A 23,779-nucleotide genomic window follows, 5' to 3' on the forward strand; every position below is an offset into this window, starting at 1 on the left:
CAAAGCACCTGAAGGCAGAACAAGAAACAACGGGTGGAAACTAATCAAGGAGCGAAGCAACCTAGAACTAAGGAGAAATTTTATAACAGTGAGAACAATTAACCAGTGGAACTACTTGCCTCCAGAAGTTGCAAATGCTCCAACACTAGAAGTTTTTAAGAAGAGATTGGACAACTATTTGTCTGAAATAGTATAGGGCAGGGGTCGGCAACCTTAAACATTCAAAGAGCCACAAAGGTCCTAACCGGAAGCCCCCCCCTTCAATTCTGGAGCCGACTGGAAGTCCAGTTCCCCCCCACATAGAGATTGGATGCCTAGCATGGCATCCTTTTTCCTCTCCCGACTAGAAGTCTGGTTTCCCCACCATAGAGCCTCCTCCTAGCACGGCGTCCTTTTTCCTATACTTGTCCTAACTGAAAGTCCTCTCAATTGTGGAGCTGACCAGCGACAGGGAACCGCAGCAGAGGGATGAAAGAGCCACATGCGGCTCCAGAGCCGCGGGTTGCTGACCCCTGGTATAGGGTTTCCTGCCTAAGCAGGGGGTTGGACTAGAAGACCTCTAAGGTCCCTTCCAACTCTGTTATTCTATTTAAATCTCTCAGTAGCCATTCCTGCAGTCATCAAGAGATCCTTGTAAGCCACCCTTGTGTGAATATAATATAAATATAATATAAGCAGTATAAATTTTCTAAATCAACAAAATAATGCACAGATTGGTTTTTCTTCTAAAAGAAAAACTGACCCCCCCAACTGCTTTGTCAAACACGCCATTTACTGAAACATGTAAGCCTTTTAAATAGCCGGTTGCCAATCAGGATGGCCCTTTTGGACATCCTAGCTGGGTTTGTTAGTTCCAGTTGTTTTGTATTCTTTTGATAGTTCTCATAAATAGTTTTAGGAAATCGGTCAAAAACCCCGGAGCAAACTCAAAATATGAATAAATTTTAAAAAAAAAAACAGAATCCCCCCCCCTTTTTTCTCCTCCTTTCTTTCATAGGGTTGCCAGTAAACATTTTTTTAAAAAAAAAATCGGCCTCTTGTCCCATATTCAGGACCAAAAAAACCCTACCCCACCCCAAGTTCCTTTCCCTGAAGAATGGATGATGGTGGTTTTACAGCTACTGGGTATTATTTCCCCAGATAATAAAGCAGGAAAGTGTAGGTGGCTTGTGAAACTTGATGTTTCTGACTACTCAGATGGGAGAGCCCCTAGAAAAATTTGAGGGGCCCTTTTGGGGAGCCCGAAGCTACGAGCCCATAGCCTCGGTCAATTTCCCCCTCGGTTTCCCAAAAACTCATCTTGGTTATGCATGGAACATGTTCTGCTGAGAAATAAAGAGCTCAAAAAAAAATGACTTCTGCTGTTTTGCAGGTGATTTCTCCATTTCCTTAGGTGTAGCGCAGGAAAGCCACGCCGTTTAGATTATGCCCTTCGATGTTCCATGCACAGATGAAGAAAGAAGGGTGCAGTGAAGCACCCTAAGACACGGTGCCACCGACGTCAGTTCTAGGCTCCAGGAGATGATGGAACATAATCTTCACCAGTAGCTTCAGCTGCGAAGAGGAAGTTGCTTGGAGAGAGATTCCAGGCAGTAGGAGTTTATAGGATAGGTTTCTTATTTCTCCTCAAATCTCCTTTTTCGAAGTGAGCCGTTGAAGGTCTGGAGATTATGCCCTCCTTCATTCATGTATCTCTTCATCCATCCAGCCAACCATCCTAGGACATCCATTCCCTGCTTTGTCCCCCGCCCTTTTTTTTTTATTCATTAGGGTTGCTGATTTTAATTTTATTTCATTGTGATTTGTATCAGGCAACTCAGCTGGGATCGTCAGAGGAAGGGAAGAAGGGAGGGAGGGAGGGAGAGAGAGAGGAAGGGAGGGAGGAAGGAAGGAAGGAAGAAAGGAAGGAAGGATGAAGGGAGGGAGGGAGGAAGGGAAGAAGGAGGGAGGGAGGGAGGAAGGAGGAAGGGAGAGAGGACACCCAAGTCACTTCGGCCAAAGAGGTTGTAGAAAAAATGCTTTTAAAAGTAAAAAAAAAAAGCCTCTGATGATCGCGCGGCTCAGCTGGGCATGTGGGGGGCGTGCAGAGATTTTTGCTACTGGTTCTCCGAACCATCCACCGCCATCGCTACTGGATTGAGTGATCCGGTCCGAACCAGGAGCATTTCACCCCTAGTCCATTGTAACTTCAAACGGTTGCTAAGTTAACCAATGATATATTGAGGACTACCTGGTCTAGATGACTGTGGACTTACCCAAGAACTGCATTCGTGCTTTTAGCTACTGAATCGCAAAATGTATTCCTAGCCGAACAATCCCATCCTGCAACCTTCCTCAAACTGTACACAATAACGGTTGCAAACAACTTTCAGGTACGTTTTATTGAGCTTCTCAGTCATCCAGATCACGGTTGATCCAAAGATGTTTTTCGATTGGACTTACTTTGATTTTTCTTTGAAGATGTTCTTCAAGCAGGTTTTTTTTTTCTCTTGATGTTCTGAAGAAGCTTCTTGGATGAGAAGCTTCTTATTTTATTTTATTTATTTATTTATTTTATTCAATTTGTATCCCGCCCTTCTCCTAGTGGACTCAGGGCAGTGCACAGCCAGAACTAAAACACATACCAATACAAAATTTAAAATTATTAAAAGAATTATATGACTTTGGCCCCAAATTTAAAACATTCAAACTAAAACCCATTGACAATTTAAAAGGCTAAAAAAAAAAAAAGGTGGGGGGGGGGGTTTTCACGCCAGCCCTGCTTGATGGAAAAGAAAAGTTTTTAGGGCACGGCGAAAGACCCGGAGATCTGATATCCTTCGTATCTCCGGGGGCAAATCGTTCCAGATGGCAGGAGCTGCCACAGAGAAGGTCCTCCCCCTGGGGGTTGCCAGCCGACATTGCCTGGCTGACGGCACCCTAAGGAGACCCTCTCTGTGGGAGCGTACTGGTCGGTGGGAGGCTTTCGGTGGCAGAAGGCAGTCCCGCAAATACCCAGGTCCTATGCCATGGAGCGCTTTAAAGGTGGTGACCAACACCTTGAAGCGCACCCGGAAGACCACTGGAAGCCAATGCAGCTCACGCAGGAGAGGTGTCACATGGGAGCGCCCCCTCGCTCCCATCATCCCCCGCACGGCCGCATTCTGCACCAGTTGGAGCCTCCGGGTGCTCCTCAAGGGGAGCCCCATGTAGAGAGCATTGCAGTAGTCCATGCGGGAAGTGACGAGTGCCTGAGTGACTGTGCTTAAGGAGTCCCGATCCAGAAAGGGACGCAACTGGCGAATCAGGCGAACCTGATAAAAAGCCCCCCTGGCCACGGCCGTCATATGCCCTTCTAAAGACAGCCGTGCATCCAGGAGGACACCCAAGTTGAGAGCCCTGTCTGTGGGGGCCAATAACTCGCCCCCAATAGCCAGCGATGGCACCAGCTGGCTATATCGGGACGCCGGAAGCCACAGCCACTCGGTCTTGGAAGGATTGAGTCGAAGTCTGTTACTCCCCATCCAAGGGAGGATGAGGATGAGGAAGTCCAGCTGCCTTTTGAAAAAAAACACCTTTGGGACAACCTCCAGGTGTCCAGTTTGTCCGCTTGATATTTATTTTCCAGGAGAAAAACGGATAACAAAGTCATTCTAAGTACCAGTCAGAGAGATGAACTAATAATGCCCGTCTGGCTGAAGCAGCCAGAACAATAGATGCAGGAAAAGAGGGACAGAGGCATCAATATTTTTCCTCCAGTTCTTTTGCTCATTTCCCTGACAGCTCAACCCGCAGCCTTGAAGAAACACAAAGGGGAATCAAATCACAAGTCACAGCTCTGGATGTGTCATTGGTGAGTCAATCGTTGCATTTCTGGAATAGAACCAAATATCCAATTTTTACAACCTGTCTTTTTTCAGCTGAACGCGGTTTTTTTTTACTCATCCAGTGAAGTTTCAGTTCTAAGAACCAGTTTCTTCAAGCAGAAAACAGTACTCAGATATATGTGTTTTCGAGATTCAGGCATTTATGCTTGGCAGATAGGGATGGTCCTTGACTTACAACCACAATCGAGCCCAAAATTCATGTTGCTGAGACAGTAGTGTTTTTTTTTTTTAATTTGATTTATATGCCACCCTTCTCTTAAGTTTTCCCTTAAGGAAAACTCCATAAAATTCAGAAATGGGCTTAAATGCAAGTTAAAAACTAAATCGTAGCAAGGGTTGGAGAAAGCTGTGCCACTCAAACCCCGGTTGTTCAGAATGGCTGACCGACTGTGGCACCTAATTTGATCCCGTAGTGCTGTTGAAGCCAGTCTCCAACATGCATTCATTTATTTATCAAAAGGAGAGGATGCGATGGCTCAGCAGATAAAGACAACTAAGCTTGTCAGCTGGAAAGCTGACAGCCCGGGGTTCGAGACCCGAGTGCCACACAAAGGGGTGAGCTCCCGTCCTTGCCCCACTAGCAGTCCGAAAGCATGCAAATGCGAGTACATAAATAGGCACCACTTCAGTGGGAAGGTAACAGCATTCAGTGTGTGTCTTTGGCGTACAGCCATGCTGGCCACATGACCACGGAAAATGTCATCGGACATTGCTGGCTCCCTCGGCTAAGAAACGGAGATGAACATAAGGATGGAGACAATTGGACAGTGGAAACCTTCACGTTTTTACTTATTGTCTTTAAAGCCACCTTGATCCACAGGCCCATGAAAATCCCCCAGCAACATGAGGCATCGGGAACGAAGAGTATTCATTTCCAGAAAACGAAAGAGGAGAGGAAAAAAGAAAAAAAAAAACTCCGCGAGCTTCTTTCTGTTGGTTGTTTTGAAGATCGCACTTTGAGGTGTCTTAGAAATGCTCGGCTAGCAGTTGTGAATCGTTGGGGCTGTCCCCGGTAGGATGAGTAAGAAGAACAGAGATGGTCTAACCGAGGTAGGGGAATTCACGAGCTTTTGGCAGCCCTACTAATACCCTGAGTCTGTCCTGACATTCTGGTCACAAGAATCGGAGCGGGGTGGCGGTGACCAGGATGGGGTCAGCAAAAGCATTGACGTCTTCCTTCTCATGGTGTACGGAAGGATGGTTCTGCAGTTCCTCAGGCTGAAAACTGGAAAGCAACCACCTATCAGGTGCTCAAGAAGAGGACCTTCTGCGAGAAGGGCTTCACCATCTCAAAGTTCTCTCTTCCTGGATTTCCCTGCACTCAAGGTTCGAAGAACCATCTGCTCTACCCTGAGGTTAGTGGTCTCCCCTAAACTGGCCAGATGCCTTCATAAAAATGCACGTTCTCCCTGGCCATCTGTGGTGCTGCCGTTAAGAACAAGCCTGGGAAATGTGGCAAGCCTGGGAAACGTAGTTTAAAAGCCAGCCTTTGATTTCTGTCATTGCTCCCCGCAGCAGAAGAAGTGCTAGGCAGGCCAACCTTGACCCACAGATCATGCAGCCCCCACTTCTTGGCCTTCTTTCTTCTTGCAGCAGGAAGGAAGAGCCTCCCTCATCTGTGGCTGCTAGACCGCAGCTGAGCAGGTGCATTAATGCTTCCTCTCTTGAACCACGCGAGTGGAGCACCGTTATACTCAATGAATTCCAAGCTAGACCGATAATCTGCAATGTTCTTTATACTGGGAAAGAATAGGCATTTGCATCAAGCAAACAGAAAAGGCTGTTTCTCGCAACCTTCTGCGTGTACTCCCAAGTCTTGGGATGTCAAAAATGGTCTTCTGGAGGTTATGGCTGCAGCCGATACATTGCTCTGTAGGCCAGAGAGCTGGAGAATCTGAGAAATGGTCCATGCTGGGCCACCGCAGGCAAGCTTTGATTGTTAGTACAGTTAAACCCAGTTGTTCAACGTGCTGGGATTTCTAGATCAGGAACAAGATAATTCTGCATGCAGTTGTAAATATCCAGATCCCCTGGGTTAAATCAGCAAGGTTTTGAGGCTTCCAAAAATGGCACTGCCATTCATCTACTTTCCTATTGAGGAAAGGAATAAAGTTTGGGTAAACAGGAGTGAGGGGATTTGCATGGAAAGGCGATGTCTCTGTTTAGTTAGCATTTTGTTCTTGTCTTAATTTAATTGGTTTGAGTTTAATTTGATTTTATCTCAATCTAATTAAGTTTGAATTTGCCTTGATTTCAATTTAATGAATAACTAGTTTGGATTTAAGAGCTAAAGATTGTTAAATTGTAAGCATAAGCACAAAGGCCACGTGCTGGGATTGGGGCGGGGGAGAGGTCTACTCTTTTCGTTTCAAAGTCAAAGTAAACCTCGCTGAAGTTTCTTCCATACAACCGCTAGATAATAACTTAAGGCAGATGGTTTTTTTAGATGTTAATCTAGTTTATAATGTATCTAATCCTCTTAGGGGATTTTCAATCCAGCAAGTTTGAAATAAACTTGTCCAAGGTGGCTTGCCGGGGGAGGGGGGGGATCATCATTAATATTTTTGAAATCCACCGCAGTTATTTTTCAGAACTGTACCATCTCTTAGGAAGTCAGCATCTAGCACCAGCTTTTTAGAAATGCCAGGGCAGGAACAGAATAACAGAATAACAGAGTTGGAAGGGACCTTAGAGGTCTTCTAACCCCCTGCTCAGGCAGGAAACCCTACACCACTTCAGACAAATGTTTATCCAACATTTTCTTACAAACTTCCAGTGTTGGAGCATTCGTAACTTCTGGAGGCAAGTTGTTCCACTGATTAATTGTTCTAAGCATCAGGAAATTTCTCCTTAGTTCTAAGTTGCTTTTCTCCTTGATTAGTTTCCATCCATTGCTTCTTGTCCTGCCCTCAGGTGCTTTGGAGAATAGTTTGACTCCCTATTCTTTGTGGCAACCCCTGAGATGTTGGAACACTGCTATTTTGTCTCCCCTAATCCTTATTTTCATCAAATTAGACATACCCAGTTCCTGCAACCGTTCTTCATGTTTTAGCCTCCAGTCCCCTAATCATCTTTGTTGCTCTTCTTTGCACTCTTTCTAGAATCTCCACATCTTTTTTTACATTGTGGCGACCAAAACTGGATGCAGTATTCCAAGTATGGCCTTACCAAGGCATTATAAAGCGGTATTAACACTTCACATGATCTTGATTCTATCCCTCTGTTTATACAGCCTATGAACTGACTTTCTTCTGCCAAGAAGTCTCTCTTTTTAACCAAACCATGAATTTGTTTGTTTGTTCTGAAAGCAACGGAGAGAATTCCAGATCCTGATGTGAACAGGCTGCTCAGTAGTTGGTGTAGGATCTGTCCGATAATACCAACAGCTACATCTGATTACTGGGTCTCCTGTGGCATCGCCGCCTACTTCGCTGCCATCTTCAACATTTGAAACAGCTGGATTTGTTCCTTCCAAGAGTGACTTTTCTACCCCTGTGTTTCTCAACCATCCAAGCAAGGAAAGAGAGGGCAAATTTAAGAAATGTGTCCCATCCTCTGTCCCTTTGGAAATCCTCAAGGTAAAGTGGATTACCCTGGAAATGTCTTTCAGGACGAAAGGTGCAGCATTCAGTTTATGCTAGAATAGAATAGAATAGAATAGAATAGAATAGAATAGAATAGAATAGAATAGAATAGAATAGAATAGAATAGAATAGAATAGAATAGAATAGAATAGAATTCTTTATTGGCCAAGTGTGATTGGACACACAAGGAATTTGTCTTTGGTGCATATGCTCTCAGTGTACATAAGGAGAATAAAATACATTCATCAAGAATAAAAGGATACAACACTTAGTGATAGTCAAGGTTACTAATAAGGTTTCAAATCGTACTAGGAAACAAATAAAAACAATATAAATTGAAAGATACAAGCAACATGGTTGTAGTAATGTGGGAAGAGATAGAATAATAGTAATACAGCCTTACAGATAGTAAGGAAGAGAAGAATAATAGTAATACAGCCTTAGTAAATTATTTGACAGTGTTGTGGGAATTAGTTGTTAAGCAGAGTGATGGCATTCGGGGGAAAAACTATTCTATTGATCAACATGGAATAATTGAATAATGACAGATTGCAATTTATTAGAATTGTATATCATTATTAGAAATATATAAGTTGATTGAATGTAATAACTATGATTAATTTTACTAGTTTTATTTGTATTAGAATGTAGGACACCCAGGTACCAAACTGTTCAAGCATTGATCTGATATGTTTGTAAAAAGATAATTATCATTCTCAGTTAAGTATCCTTGTAGATAGGAAAACCTTTTGGGTTGCAGAGTCCCGGACAACAAAATACAATAAAGTACTACAAAAAATTACTTTTTCAGAGAATGTTGCTTTTGTCTTATTTACTTTCCCAGGAGGCATAGACATTGTGGGATGTTATTTGGATCTGGCTGGAGCCTTTAATAAAATCAGAATGCATTGATTGCATTCTCATATAGGAATCGTTGTAGGTAGGACAAGCAGGAAAATCTGAATCAAAGGTTAATTCTTCCTTTCTCGCAAAGTAGTACATGAAAACCTTTTGGTGTTGCACAGTCCAAGGACTTAGCAAATGTTCAAAATTGCTGCAATAAATTACTTTTTTCAGAGAATGATGCTTTGTTTTAATTTACTTTCCCACACGGGGTGTAGACACTGTGGGAAGTTATTTGGATCTGGGCTGGGGCCTTGAATAAAATAAAATTGGATTGCATTGATATTGCATTACATATTGCACGAAGTGTGTGCCACACGTAACACACACTTGAAAAAGTGTGCCACATATTTTTTTAAAAAAACAGTAACAGAGATGGAAGGGACCTTGGAGATCATCTAGTCCAACCCCCTGCTCACACAGGAGACCTGTACTAGGGATTCGAACCGCCGAACTGTCGACTTTTATGATGGACAAGCTCAGTGTCTTAGCCATTGAGCCACGTTATTTCAGTGAGGGTTCCCTGCACAGCATGGGTGTGCGTTCAACGGCACGGGAGGGTGAAGAGGGGGAAAAAAAACACTCTGCACACGCTCAGAGGCGCTGTTTCACCCGGACGCAGGAACCAAAAGCCGCCTCTAGGCGTCCAAAATCTCCTTTGCTAGCATTCAAAGGGGGCGGGGCCTAGCCCGATGACGCCACAACCCCGCCCACAAACAGAGCGTGCGTCGGCCCCGCCCACCGGACCGTCGCCTAGGTGACCCAACAAAACGCAGCGCCGCTCGGGGCGTCCCTGCTAGTCGGCTCCCTCCACGCGCAGGCAGGAGCGCGCATGCGCCCTCCGTTGCGCGATGGAGGGCTCCGCCTACCCGGGGGAAGAGGAGGAGGAGGAGGAAGAGGAGGAGGACCCGCCTTACGGCCGCGGCGCCCACTCGTGCTCCTCCCTCATCCGCCTCGAGCAGGAGGCCAAGCGCAGGAAACGGGCGCGGCAGCAGCAGCGGCAGCTCTACACCAACATGCCAGGTGAGGGGCGCCCGCCCGCCGCCCCTTTTCCCTCACCCTCCCCCCCCCCCACGCCGTTGGGAATAAAGGAGTGACGTCACCTCGGGAGTGACGTCACCTCGGGAGGCGGGTCGGTCGGCTGGCTCCGCCCCCTTTGGCCTTCCTCTCTCTTTCTCCACCCCCCCATTTTAGGAAGGACTCCCTTGAATGTGACTTTGATGGTGCTTCTGCACCTTTTGGACTCCATTACCCATCTTCCCCGGCCCCTGGGAGATTGGACCACAATGCCTCTAACTCTGCTGGCTGGTCCTACCTTACAGGGGTGTTAGGAAGATGCCCCCCCAAGGGGCGGGGGAATGGAATCAGGGAGGTTCCCTTGAAAACTGCTGGAGGAAATCTCATTTCCATGTATGATCCTAGAGGCAAAATGAAATTAATATTACTATTTTTTTAAAAAATAAAATAAAATCCCTGACTGGGAGTTCTGGGAGTTGAAGTCCAGGTGTCTTAAAGTTTGCCAGGTTTGACAAAACATTGAAATAGAAATTGTGGTCCTTTTAATTTAGAAATTTAATTTAGAAATCCTTATTCGATTTAGAAATTGTGGTCCTTTAATTTAGAAATTTAATTTAGAAATCCTTTAATTCAATTTAGAAATTGTGGTTCTTTAATTTAGAAATTTAATTTAGAAATCCTTTAATTTAGAAATTGTGGTCCTTTATAATTTAAACACTCCTTGCGTGGGCTGCTTTGAGATGCCTAATAGTTTATATGGACTCACTATTTAAAAACAAAAGCTTCTATCCTCTCATGTTTACTTATTATTACTATATCCCATTTCATTTTGTACATTTGCACGACATCAAAATTAAGGATCCATCTATCTATCTATATGTGCATTTATTCAATGCCCAGAGTTTTTTCATGGTCAGAACCTTCTCCCCTGCTCATTTGACCCTCACCATAACTCTCTAGGGCAGCCGTCCTTAAATTGCAGGCAGTTGTAACAAAGGGGTAATATTGGTACCGTGTTTCCCCGAAAATAAGAGCCTGTCTTATATTTTTTTGAACCCTGAAATAAGCACTCGGCCTTATTGCCATGCGCTCAAAAGCCTGATTGGGCTTATTATCAGGGGATGTCTTATTTTGGGGGAAACAGGATACATATCCTGGGGGGTTTGGAGCAGTTTGGAATTGACTCAGTTTTGAATTGTTGCTGTTGAGACATTTGTATAAATAAGTCTCTGTATGTGTTCGAACATGCGTGTTCAGAGTAATGGCATTATTTGAGACCTGGAAAAGTGATAATTGGATCAAGTAGTTTAGAAACCACCACAGCTCCGAGGAGTTCTAGGCTTCCTTTATACAAGTCTTGCATTGTTAAGATCAGTTGTGTTGATCTGGAGCTGTGATGTCCTGCTTGTGGCTTAACTACATCCTAGTTTAATGAAAAGAAGGACTAAGGGTGACATGATAGCAGTGATGCAATATCTCATAAGCTGCCACAAAGAAGAGTGAGTCAAGCTATTCTCCAAAACACCTGAGGGCAGGACAAGGAGCAATGGGTGGAAACTAATCAAGGAGAGAAGCAACCTACGCGCCTTTCGCCGTGCCCTCAAGATGTTATGGTTCCAACAACTGGGCTGGCCTAAACATGAATTTTAATGGTGGTTTTAGTTTTTTTTTAATAATATCGGGGCCAAATTATTTAATATATTTTAAAATTGCTTTTAAATTTTTTCTATATGTGTGGCTGTGCACCGCCCTGAGTCCTTCGGGAGAAGGGCGGTATAAAAATTGAAATAATAAATAAATAAATAAATAAATAACTTAGAACTAAGAAATTTCCTGACAATTAGAACAATTAATCAGTGGAACAACTTGCCTCCAGAAGTTGTGAATGCTCCAACACTGGAAGTTTTTAAGAAGATGTTGGACAACCATTTGTCTGAAGTGGTGTAGGGTTTCCTGCCTGAGCAGGGGGTTGACCTCCAAAGTCCCTTCCACCTCTGTCATTCTATATTTATATTCTATTCAAAGTGAAATTTGGGGAGAAGATTTCAATCACCACCACTTCACCAATCCATGTTCAGGACTGCTGTAAAGGCCTGTTCTTTCTCAGCCTGTTTCAACTGAGCTTCCAGATCTGTGGCTGGAAATAACAAATTATTTTGCTTTTATGTCACTCCCCACTCATCCTTTTGCATTGTACAGTAAAAATAAAACAGTGTATATTTTCATTAGATCAAATTTCACCAGGCTCAAGGTTGACTCAGCCTTCCATCCTTCCGAGGTTGGTAAAATGAGGGCCCAGATTGCTGAGGGCAAGAGGCTGACTTTATAAACCTTAAGAGAGCGCTGTAAAGCACTATGAAGCGGTATATAAGTCTAAGTGTTACTATTGAATTAATTGTTGAATTAATGATTCAAAAGCCATTCTTAATGAGATGTTATTGCCCTTCCCACAGACCCATCTCTGGCATTCTTTGTTTCAAACAGGGTGGATAAAAGTCAATGATTTTTTTGATTTAAATTGGATTTTTTTTTATTTAAATTGGATTTTTTTGATTTTTATCAAATTTATTTTAATAAAAAACTTTTGGGGTAAAAATCTATCGTAAGATAGTTTTCTATTTAAGATGCATAAATAATTTAGTTTATTCAGCATGAAGTGGAGCTTAGTTATGTAGCATGAGGCTGTATATTCTGCAACACTGGGACTATCGGTGAGTCAATAGTGGGTCAAAGGAGTAGCAGAGATGACAGCTGCTCTTTAAAAAATATGATTTAAATCGAGTTGATTTAAATCAAGCCTTTTTACTAGTGATTTAAATCCTGATTTAAATTGTGATTTAAATCAACTCAATTTAAATCAAATCCACCTTGGTTTCAAAAATTCATTTTGTACAGATGTAGATTTTCCTTGGGGGCAAAGGGCTCAAAGGGGCTGCTTAGACAGCCCTGCCGAGTGTGATAAGTTGAGAGTGTGTGACTGACGATCAGAAGTTGAGTATCTGTGTGTATAAATGGGGCATCTGACGTAGCTGCATCCTAGGTATCAGTTACACAGCACTTGGCTTGCCCTAAAGAAAAATACTGTCCTTGAAAAATTCTCCCGTCCTCTGTTAGCAATCAAGGAACTTGCCGGTTCTGTTGTATGTTTTAGCTGGAGGTTAAACACAGAAAGGACCGGTTGCAGGAATTGGGTAGGGCTAGTCTAGAGAAAGGAAGGACGAGGGGTGAGATGATCGTACTGTTCAAATGTTTGAGGGGCTGCCACAAAAGGGGTGGGGGAGGGCTCAACCTATTTTTCGTAGCACCAAAAGGGCAGGACAAGAAGTAAGTTGGAAGCAACATTAAAGAGATATATAACCTAGAGCTAAGGAGATATTCCTGACAATGAGAACAATCAATCCGTGTAATGACTTGCTTCCAGAAGTTGTGGGTGGACTTCATCACTGGAGGTTTTTATGAAGAGACTGGATATCCGCTTGTCTGAAATGGTATAAGGCAGTGATGGTGCCCAAAACGTGCCCGTGCGAACGAATGCACATGTGTGGCACTTTCTATTTCTAACACTGTGCATCTGTTTCTGTTAAACATGCTCAATTATTGTCATCTTAAATAACAACAATGCCTACAATTGTATTGGGTGCAAAGGCTCAACAGTATTATACACTTGATACAGAAAAGAACTTTTCATCTCAATTTCCTTCCAGAAAGTGTTAGCTTTCCAGAAAGTATTAAAGCTCATAACAAAACAAAAAACACAAGCCATGGTGATAGGGGAAAAACCCAGAAATACTAAATACTTAATGACCAACTAAATAGCTCAAGAGTGCAGAAATTTTTGTGTTTTCCAAAACTCTCCATAAATACAATTAGTTGTTGCTGCTTGGGTCAGTATAGGGTTTATTTGTATCAACTAACAGGGAATGCAAACATAATAATGATTAGAATGGAAAGAAAGTTTCATTAATTCACTACTTTGCTTTCCAAAACATTACATCCAAAACTGTGTATACTGCAAGTTAACATGAACTGAAATCCAGAAACATCTGAAACTGTAAAAAGGAATCCTTGTCTTTTAGTTTAGAATGACTATTAGTTAAAGATCACCATGGCTTGTGTTTTTTGTTTTGTTATCAGCTTTAATACTTTCTGGAAAGCTAACACTTTCTGGAAGGAAATTGAGATGAAAAGTTCTTTTCTGTATCAAGTGTTGAGCCTTTGCACCCAATACAATTGTAGGCATTGTTGTTATTTAAGATGACAATAATTGAGCGTGTTTAACAGAAACAGATGCACAGTGTTAGAAATAGAAAGTGCCATTTAGAGGAGCCTATAAAATAAGTCAACGTATTTATTACAGTTCTACAAGCTCCTCTGTTTACATTCATCTCTATTCAGTTCATATATTTGCAGACAGACTGGCATAATAGAGATATTATGACTCCTCTGACTGTCAGCAGTGAATTAGCTTGCATTGCTGCATTCTAACCACTGCAAAACCGCGGCTAAAATATGCTAAGCTAAAACATGCTTGACTTGTTTGTGATTTGATTATGATTTATTAATATTTCTGCCTGTGAAGCAAACCATTGTTTTTGTTTCTGTTTTGCAAATGATGTCATTTCCCATCTACTCAATAAATTATGGGTAACAATCCATGGATGAGAGCAGTGTTTGAAAAGACCTCCAAGGACCCTTCCAGCTCTATTCTGATTGAGTGACTGATTGATTGATTGATTCAATTGCATTTGAGAAAGTATGTTTCTGCCACTTCACTTCTTTTTGCATTTTTGCTGCAGAGTAAACTTCCTTCAAGAGGGATGCAGTGGCTCAGTGGCTAAGACGCTGAGCTTGTCGATCGAAAGGTCGGCAGTTCAGCGGTTCGAATCCCTAGCGCCGCGGAACGGGGTGAGCTCCCGTGACTTGTCCCAGCTTCTGCCAACCTAGCAGTTCGAAAGCACGTAAAATATGAAAGTAGAAAAATAGGGACCATCTTTGGTGGGAAGGTAACAGCGTTCTGTGCGCCATTGGCGTTGAGTCATGCCGGCCACATGACCACAGAGATGTCTTCGGACAGCGCTGACTCTTTGGCGAGATGAGCACCGCCCCCTAGAGTCAGGAATGACTAGCACATATGTGCGAGGGGAACCTTTACCTTTATCTTTTAAACTTCCTTCTCCTGTAAGTCACAGATATTATTTTTCTTTTTTTTCACCCCTTTTTATGATTTTGGCCTGATTTTTTTTTTTAGGGAGGCAGAACAGTGATGAGGATGTGCTGGACCTGGCTGAATACACCAAGAATCAACCGTGGTGGCGCAAACTATTTGGACCGAGTTCAACTTCCAACGAGGAGAAATACAACGTGGCCACCCAGCTGGCGATTGGAGGCGTCACAGGATGGTGAGGCTATTCTGTGCAAGTTGCGCTTGGATTGATGGATGGGTGACGGATGAGCAAGATCAGTCAAGCGGTGCCATAATTCCTGGGGTTCAAATATCCACTTTTTTTTTTTTTTACAGATCATTTGGCGATGCTTTAAATCATGAGTTTGGGGTTTTTTTTGTGCATTCAAGTCAGTTTTTAATTCTGCTGATTGCCTGGACTGGTCCCTGCAGTTTTTTGGGCAAGGTTTTTCGGAAGTAGTCTGGCCTTGCGTCCTCCTTCCTAGAGCTGACAGCGGGGGACTGGCCCAAGGTCATCCTGCTGACTTTGAATCTAGAACTTCCAGTCGCCTGGTGATTGGCCCAAAGTCGCTCAGCCGGCTTTTGTGGCTAAGGTGGGATTAGAATTCTCAATCCCCTGAGAATTGGCCCTAAATCACCCAACCGGCTTTCATGCCTCAGGTGGCACTAGAACTCCCAGTCTCCTGGTGATAAATACATTACGTCAACCAGCTGGCTTTTATTCCTCAGGTGGCACTAGAACTCCCAGTCTCCAGGTGATAAATACATTAGGTCATCCAGCTGGCTTTCATGCCTCAAGCGGCACTAGAACTCCCAGTCTCCTGATGATAAATACATTAGGTCATCCAGCTGGCTTTTATTCCTCAGGTGGCACTAGAACTCCCAGTCTCCAGGTGATAAATACATTAGGTCATCCAGCCGGCTTTCATGCCTCAGGCGGCACTAGAACTCCCAGTCTCCTGGTGATAAATACATTACGTCAACCAGCCGGCTTTCATGCCTCAAGTGGCACTAGAACTCCCAGTCTCCAGGTGATAAATACATTAGGTCACCCAGCCGGCTTTTATTCCTCAGGTGGCACTAGAACTCCCAGTCTCCAGGTGATAAATACATTAGGTCACCCAGCCGGCTTTCATGCCTCAGGCGGCACTAGAACTCCCAGTCTCCTGGTGATAAATACATTACGTCAACCAGCCGGCTTTCATGCCTCAAGTGGCACTAGAACTCCCAGTCTCCAGGTGATAAATACATTACGTCAACCAGCCGGCTTTCATGCCTCAAGTGGCACTAGAACTCCCAGTCTCCTGGTGATAAATACATTACGTCAACCAGCCGGCTTTCATGCCTCAAGTGGCACTAGAACTCCCAGTCTCCAGGTGATAAATACATTAGGTCACCCAGCCGGCTTTTATTCCTCAGGTGGCACTAGAACTCCCAGTCTCCAGGTGATAAATACATTAGGTCACCCAGCCGGCTTTCATGCCTCAGGCGGCACTAGAACTCCCAGTCTCCTGGTGATAAATACATTACGTCAACCAGCCGGCTTTCATGCCTCAAGTGGCACTAGAACTCCCAGTCTCCAGGTGATAAATACATTACGTCAACCAGCCGGCTTTCATGCCTCAGGCGGCACTAGAACTCCCAGTCTCCTGGTGATAAATACATTACGTCAACCAGCCGGCTTTCATGCCTCAAGTGGCACTAGAACTCCCAGTCTCCAGGTGATAAATACATTAGGTCACCCAGCCGGCTTTCATGCCTCAGGCGGCACTAGAACTCCCAGTCTCCTGATGATAAATACATTACGTCAACCAGCCGGCTTTCATGCCTCAAGTGGCACTAGAACTCCCAGTCTCCAGGTGATAAATACATTAGGTCACCCAGCCGGCTTTCATGCCTCAGGCGGCACTAGAACTCCCAGTCTCCTGGTGATAAATACATTACGTCAACCAGCCGGCTTTCATGCCTCAAGTGGCACTAGAACTCCCAGTCTCCTGGTGATAAATACATTACGTCAACCAGCCGGCTTTCATGCCTCAAGTGGCACTAGAACTCCCAGTCTCCTGGTGATAAATACATTAGGTCACCCAGCCGGCTTTCATGCCTCAGGCGGCACTAGAACTCCCAATCTCCTGGTGATTGATAAATTAAGTCTCCCAGCTGGCTTTCATGGCTAAGTGGAGACTAGATTTCCCAATCTCCTGGTGATTGGCCCAAAGTTACCCAGCCGGTTTTCATGCCTAAGGTGGAACTCCTGGTGTTTGGCCCGGTTTTCATGCCTAAGACTTCAGTCTCCTGGGTTTTCAGCTTGGTACCCGGAACCACTACATTGAACTGACTCCCATCTAGCCTTGTTTTATTTGACACTCTCTGTTTTTGATTTGCAGGTGCACTGGATTCATCTTCCAGAAGGTTGGCAAACTAGCAGCGACCGCAGTAGGAGGAGGCTTCTTTCTGCTCCAGGTTGGTGTTTGTGCACCATGGGCGTGGGAGTGGTCAGCAGTACAAGGAGGCATCTGTCTTCAGCAAGAGCTTCAAGCTCATGTTTTAATTGCGTGGTAGCAGTGATAGTAATCATCATCTTTTAAGGACCCCATAATCCCTTGCGGGGTGGAGTCTGGGCAACTGAATGGAGCTGAGTGTTTACTGGCCGGATGCCTTTCCTGTTGCCAATGCAGAGTTTTGTTCAGCAGATACATTCTCAATTGAGCCCAGAGAGAGCAACATCTGCCTCTACCTAGGATCGAACTCACAGCCTCCTGACTGTGAGGCGAGAGATCCACCTCTAGGCTACTGTACCACTCGGTAGCCATGCTAATAATGGTGGTAGTTTAATGGAGTCCTTTAGTCTCCTGCTTTTTGACTTGGCCATGTGGCACTTTCAGATCTGACATACTCACCTTTTAATATAGAATCTTTTTAGACTATGGACATATTCAAGTCAGGGACAGCCTTGTGCTATTGTATCTCATGGGATGTCCTGCTGTTACCTGTAGGACATCTTTGTCTATAGAGTTCAGGAACATGAAACGTGTGACTCTCCTGTAGTTCAGTAACATGAACTACATGTAAATGAGCCGCGGTGGTGCAGTGGTTAGAGTGCAGTACTGCAGGCCACTTCTGCTGCCTGTCGGCTGCCTGCAATTTGACAGTTCAAATCTCCCCCGGTTCAAGGTTGACTCAGCCTTCCATCCTTCCGAGGTGGGTAAAATGAGGACCCAGATTGTTGGGGGGCCATAGGCTGACTCTGTAAACCGCTTAGAGAGGGCTGTAAAAGCCCTGCGAAGTGATATACCGTGTTTCCCCGAAAATAAGACCCTGTCTTATATTTTTTTGAACCCTGGAATAATCACTTGGCCTTATTGCCATGCACTCAAAAGCCCGATTGGGCTTATTATCAGGGGATGTCTTATTTTGAGAGAAATAGGGTATAAGTCTAAGTGCTAGTGCTATTGTCCTTCCTTCCTTCCTTCCTCCCTCCCTCCCTCCCTCCCTCCCTCCCTCCCTCCCTCCCCCTTCCCCCTTCCCTTCCCTTCGCTTTCTTTTCAGTGGTTAGAATGCAGTATTGCAGGCTAACTCTGCCCACTGCCAGAGGTTCAATCCTGACCAGCTCAAGGTTGACTCAGCCTTCCATCCTTCCGAGGTGGGTAAAATGAGGACCCAGATTGTTGGGGGCAAGAGGCTGACTCTGTAAACCACTTAGAGAGGGCTATAAAGCACCGTGAAACGGTATATAAGTCTAAATGCTATTGTTATTGACTCAGCCTTCCATCTTTCCAAGGTGGATAAACTCAGAACCCAGATTGTTGGGGGCAAGATGCTGGCTCTGTAAAAAGCCACTTAGAGAGGGCTGTATATAAGTCTAAGTGCCATTGCTATTGCTAACATCAGGACAATTGCTGAGGGGTCTGGATCTTTCATACCCCTGCCAGTCTTGCAGGGTGATTAGATATAAGATGGTGGTATCTTTTGGAGCTGCCGACAAGGATCAGGGGGTTTGAGATCCTATTCTGCAGTAGTTCTGCTCTTCCCTGGGTGGAAAATGTCTGCCTTGCATGCCTTTTTTGTTTGTTTGTTTGTTATGAAGTGAGTCAACTGGGGAAATGAGCACACTGTCCAGGAAAACCTGGTTTTACGTGCAGACCCTGGCTTCATGAAACCTCTCCCCTGCTCCAGCTTGCAAACCACACGGGGTACGTCAAGATCGACTGGAAGATGGTTGAGCGAGACGTGAGCAAAGCTAAGAAGCACCTGAAGTTTTCTAGTAGCACCTCCAGCAAGCTGGCGCCGGAGGTGAAGAGTCAATTCGATGAGGTGAGATTGAAAGCCAGAGCTGCGAAAAGATGGGTTTTGGAGAGCTGATTGCTGGGGTGCGAGTAAGAAAAACAGAATAATTATGCAATAGAGAAGGAGAGTCAAAGAATTAAGTTCAGCAATCTGCACTCCTCCCAGGATTGTGTTTTCCTTCCTAGCTAAGTAACAGTTACACAGTTGTGGATTTTATTTATTTAGCGTATGGCTGGTCACACACAATATTAAAACACTTCATTTTTACAGCTTAAAACAATTAAAACAATAATAAAAAAAGCAGTAAGAAAACCTAAGAGGAAAACAGAAATAACATTTCAGAGTTTAATGTCGAGTTTGGAGATCCAGTCAGTAGCTGTCGTCATTACGCAGAGGAAGTCCCTAAAATCTCCTGGATACCTTCTGTTAGAGCATTCCCTCACTATATGTTGGATAGTCTGTCGAGGGGCCCCGCAATCACATTGTGCTGAAGGTGTCTTTCCCCATTTATACAGGGAGTCGGCACACACCCCATGAGTTGTTCTAATTCTATTGTATGTCACCCATATGTGTCGGGGTAGGTTAAATCCTGGAGATATACTATTAGGATTAATATGCTCAGAAATATCTTGGGCGGAATAGCTACTCCACGCTTCCATCCACTTTTGTGTGGTGTTCTGATGATCGGCCATCAACTTAAGCGCTGTCAAGAGTGGTGGGTTTCTTGACTTTAACAGTTGTGGAAAATCAGTGGCACAGTTTTCTCCAGCGCAAAGACACCCAGACGAATGCCCTAACAGAGTTTCACAAACACTCCTTCCCAAATCTGTGTAGATAGGACTACACCCCTACATTGTCACCTTGCCCTCCAAGCAATTTTGACAAATCTCTGGACATCCACAGGGCCTGTCTGCTTAGATTGCATTTGGCCTGATAGATCACCGTTTGAGGAATCCACTAAATCAGACAACAGTCAGTGGTTTTGCTCAATTCCCTTTGTTAGCTTTTGCGATCTTTGCTCCACCTGGTCTGTAAACCTTCCGTGAGCTGATCAGTCAGTTATTAGACAGGGCTTACGCGGGTTAAACCTTGGCTTGTTTAGCCACGGAATTTTGGAGAAACCATAAATGTTGGTTCCACAGAAACCGCTCAAGTGTAAATCATTGCTGGGGAACCAGAATAGCAGGGTTCACCCAACATTATTATTTATTATTGGTTCGATTTATATGCCGTCCTTTTCCGGAGACTCAGGGCGGCTTACAATGCGTTAAGCAATAGCCTTCATACTTTTGTATATACCTGCTTAGTAGGGCTTTCGCCCCACCCCCACCCCCGAAAGTGGTGTTCTTTTTTAAACAAAGTCAGCTTATTGCCCCCACAATCCAGGTCCTCGTGTTACCTACGTCGAAAGGATGCAAGGCTGAGTCAACCTTGAGCCTGGTGAGATTCGAACTTGCAGTAATTGCAGGCAGCTGGTGTTACTTAACAGCGCTTTAGTCTGCTGCGCCACCAAGGCTCATCAAGAAATATCTTTCAAGTTTACATAAAGATGCCCAACTGCAAAGCAGTTAGGTATTTCCTAAGCTGGAAGAGGGAGACAATTCTGGACAGCAGGAGAGCTTTGCCGAGTGCTGCTTTTGATCCACTGTAGTTGTTCTGACCCGGCTCCCAAACACGACAAACCCTCTGTAGTTAAATAAATGTTTCCTTTATTAGAAGCGACAGCAGCCCTGGCAAAAAGTCTCTCTCTCTTACCCCAGGCTAATAAGACTGTCCGACAGGGAGATGAATAGCTGTCTGCCACAGCTATTCATCTCCACCCTCTGCCTTTTATCTCCAGAGCTAGGATGGGACTTCGCTAGCAGTGGTGCTATTCCATCCCAAGGATCGGCCCATAGATTTCCACTGCTCTCCTCTCCTCTCTGCCTTCTGTGCATCCGTGCATCAGACACTGGACCCAGCTGTTCCTCCTCTTCCTCATCAGCCACCTCCAGACCTGAGGGTTGTTGACTCTCCATCTGAGGGCTGACGGACGGCCCAGGCTCTGCCTCTGTCTCTATCTCTCTGCCAGCTCCATTCTCTCTTCCCCCTCGGACCTCTCAGGTCGCCTTGATGCTGGTCCTGACTCCCACGCCTCCTCCTCCTCCTCCTCCGATTCAGCTGCTGGAGGGGCCGGCAGCTGGCAGGCCACAACAGTAGTCCAAGTAGCTGGCTTTACTCTGTGTCATTTTATCTCCCCGCTGTTCCCAAAGGAAACCCTGCTTTGTGAGGAACTTTTTAACAGCTCTAGCAGCAGAAGTACAAAGAGTCCAAGCTCAGCCCCTGTAAAGTTTCTCACTTTTCTCACTCCAGGTGGTCAGTTTTCTGAAGAGGAACGTCCTGCTGTCCGGAGGTTTCGTTGGCGGCTTCTTGCTCGGCATGGCTTCTTAGGAAAATCTCGCCCGATCTGCCTTTCCACCGGCTGGTCTTGAGGCCATCTCCCGCTTGGTTCCTCCACTGCCCGAATAGCCCGCTGAAGCATTCAGCCTCCTGACTTGCCTTTCTTTTGATAACCTGCAAAGCAGCAACCGGAAACACCGCCGCTAGCCTTCTCTCTCCCTCCCCCCCCCCACTTCCTATTTTGTTCCTCCTTTTTAATTTGATACAGGAGGGAATTTGGATCAATCTTCAAGATGCATTCGATCCCTGCCTGAGATGCCAGAAAGCTGCAGAATTGCCCTTCCCACCCTGCCACACATTTATTTTATTTTTTTTCTTCCTTTACTGGCATAACCTAGACAACTTAACTGTGGAAGGACCCATAGCATCTGCTTATGTGTTCTCATGAAGTGTCAAGAGTATCTCCTAGCAGACCAACAGGAAGGAAGCAAGCAGGTCAACAGGACGGGACGAGAGCACGTCTTGAAATAACTGCCGTCCAGAAACGGCTTCTTCTTCCTGACTTCCTAACAGCGCCTGAGAGCAACAGCTTCTTGGACTCGCTCATCCAAGTTGTTGTTGTTTTTTTTAATTTATACTACAAGATTACTGGAATAATCTGTGGAAACTCTTTGACTCTGCTGTGTGGGATTCTCTATAGTCCTCTTTGTCTGACCGGAAGTCTGGAAGACTCGGTAGCGCTGCCTTCTCAAGGAAAATATCTTAAAAACTGGGTTCTCTGTTAGTGGAACGGCTGCAGGATTAGAGTCTTGGCGTTTGCAGCTGTTCAAAGATACATTTCGAGTCTTGGTAGCAACTGCTAGCGAATCCCAGGAGTGGAATGAACGTGGAGAGTCTCGACCGTCTGGTTCAGAACTCCCGGGCAGCGGGGTGCAGGGTGCAGGGGCAGCTGAGTAGGCTTGCTTATGCCCTGAGCTCTGCATAGGAGAATTAACTTTAGCCCAGAGCCAAAAGTAGCCCAATTCTGAGCTCCGTTGCCTGAAGTTTGTTTCCCTTTTTAGGAATCGCGAGATTGAGCAGAAAGATATGCTTTTAGGTATGCTTTCTCCCGAAGTCCTTGCCGTCTTATCTGTGGGATAGCGACATTAGCTCGTAGAATGGAAGTTCCTATAAATGCATACATTATTGAATAACAGCAGCTTTCTTGGCCTGGAACCTCTTTCATTGGTTTTCATAGGTAGAACTCTGTGCCGTAAAAGCTTTACACCGTCCTAAGAGTGTTTTTTAGCAATAGCAATGGCATTTACACTTATATGCCGCCCAGTGGTGCCTACAGCACTCTCTGGGGTGGTTGACAAGGTAGAAATAGCATTTGCATGTTGCCCCCAACAATCTGGGTCCTCATTTTAGCGACCTCGGAAGGATGGAAGGCTGAGTCAACCTAGAGCCCCATAAGGATCGAACTCCTGGCAGTGGGCAGAGCACACAGAGCGATAGAGTTCTTCATTCTTTAACCACTGCGCCATCAGGGCTGATCATACACGCCACCAGGGTTCATCATATGTTTCTAAGAACATACAGGACTATCTTGCAAAACTTCCATCCTCTGGCTTCACGAGACAATCCGAGGAAAAGAACGAGCTTGATATTCTGACTACTTGGAACCTCCAGATTTAAAGGCCAACTGGCTGTCCCAGCAAATCACTGATCTCCTCACTTGAATTTAGGCAACTAGAAAACTCCATTCTTAGCACAGGGTTTCGAACAGACCAGGAGCAAGTCCCCATGTTGGCGTGTTACAACCATATTGATGGGGTAATGGGAAATCCAGACAGTCACATTTGAAGAATATCGAGTTAAGGAAAGCAGAAGGCATGTGTGTACGATTGTCACTGTTGCTGCTCAGCCATCTTCTCTTGGCGTGGATGGGAAACTAGGTTTGCCTAGACTTGTGAGAGAAAAGCTCTAATTCAGCTCTAGGAAAGTGCTTTTATTAATGGCTAAAACTGAGGAAACTTTTTGCTGTAGCTGGTGGACTAGCAAAAAGTTACCACAAGTTACCTGTTCAGCCTCAACTAACAAATACCATATTTTTCGGAGTATAAGACGCTCCGGTCTATAAGACGCACATAGTTTTGGGGGGGAGGAAAACAAGAAAAAAAATACCTGCCTCTGCCTCTCAGCATCCATCCGGATGGATGCTCCCACCACAACATTCGTTGTATTAGACGCACCGAAATTTTCACCCATTTTTAGGGGGGGGGAGAGGGAAGTGTGTCTTATACGCCGAAAAATACGGTAGGTCTCCTCTTTCTCAGGCCTGTTAAGCGATCTGGAAAACACCTTGGAATTCCAGTTCAGTTTGCTCTCACTGCTTTTGCGGAGAGTTACAAATAGACCTCAATTTACAACAATTCATTTATAACGAAGTTATGGCAATGCTGAAAAAAAGTGGCTTCTAAGAGCCGCAGCATCTCCATGGCCACGTGATCCAAATTCGGGCCCTTGGCATGTGTTTAATGATTTGGGGGGGACGTGATCACCATGGGTGAATTTCTGAC

At 44.8% G+C, this 23,779-nt stretch overlaps 1 protein-coding gene across 1 annotated transcript; it reads left to right on the forward strand.

Annotated features, from left to right (window-relative positions):
- Window positions 1–9,083: 9,083 nt before the first annotated feature.
- Window positions 9,084–22,416, forward strand: FUNDC2 (FUN14 domain containing 2). Its single transcript, XM_034424051.2, has 5 exons — window positions 9,084–9,376; window positions 14,619–14,769; window positions 16,940–17,015; window positions 18,729–18,866; window positions 21,192–22,416. The coding sequence occupies exons 1-5, from the start codon at window positions 9,205–9,207 to the stop codon at window positions 21,267–21,269; spliced, it is 615 nt and encodes a 204-aa protein (XP_034279942.1). The 5' UTR covers window positions 9,084–9,204; the 3' UTR covers window positions 21,270–22,416.
- The last annotated feature ends 1,363 nt before the right edge of the window (window positions 22,417–23,779 follow it).

This window comes from Pantherophis guttatus, chromosome 12 (assembly GCF_059756535.1).
Source record: "Pantherophis guttatus breed Tessera chromosome 12, ASM5975653v1, whole genome shotgun sequence".
Classification (NCBI taxonomy): Eukaryota; Metazoa; Chordata; class Lepidosauria; order Squamata; family Colubridae; genus Pantherophis; species Pantherophis guttatus.

Excerpts from the sequence above, each read along its gene's own strand:
- FUNDC2 (XM_034424051.2), top strand. The coding sequence starts at position 9,205 with ATGGAGGGCTCCGCCTACCCGGGGGAAGAGGAGGAGGAGGAGGAAGAG. Across the intron at positions 9,377-14,618 it reads GCTCTACACCAACATGCCAG|GGAGGCAGAACAGTGATGAG; the intron begins GTGAGGGGCGCC and ends TTTTTTTTTTAG. Across the intron at positions 18,867-21,191 it reads TGAAGAGTCAATTCGATGAG|GTGGTCAGTTTTCTGAAGAG; the intron begins GTGAGATTGAAA and ends TTCTCACTCCAG.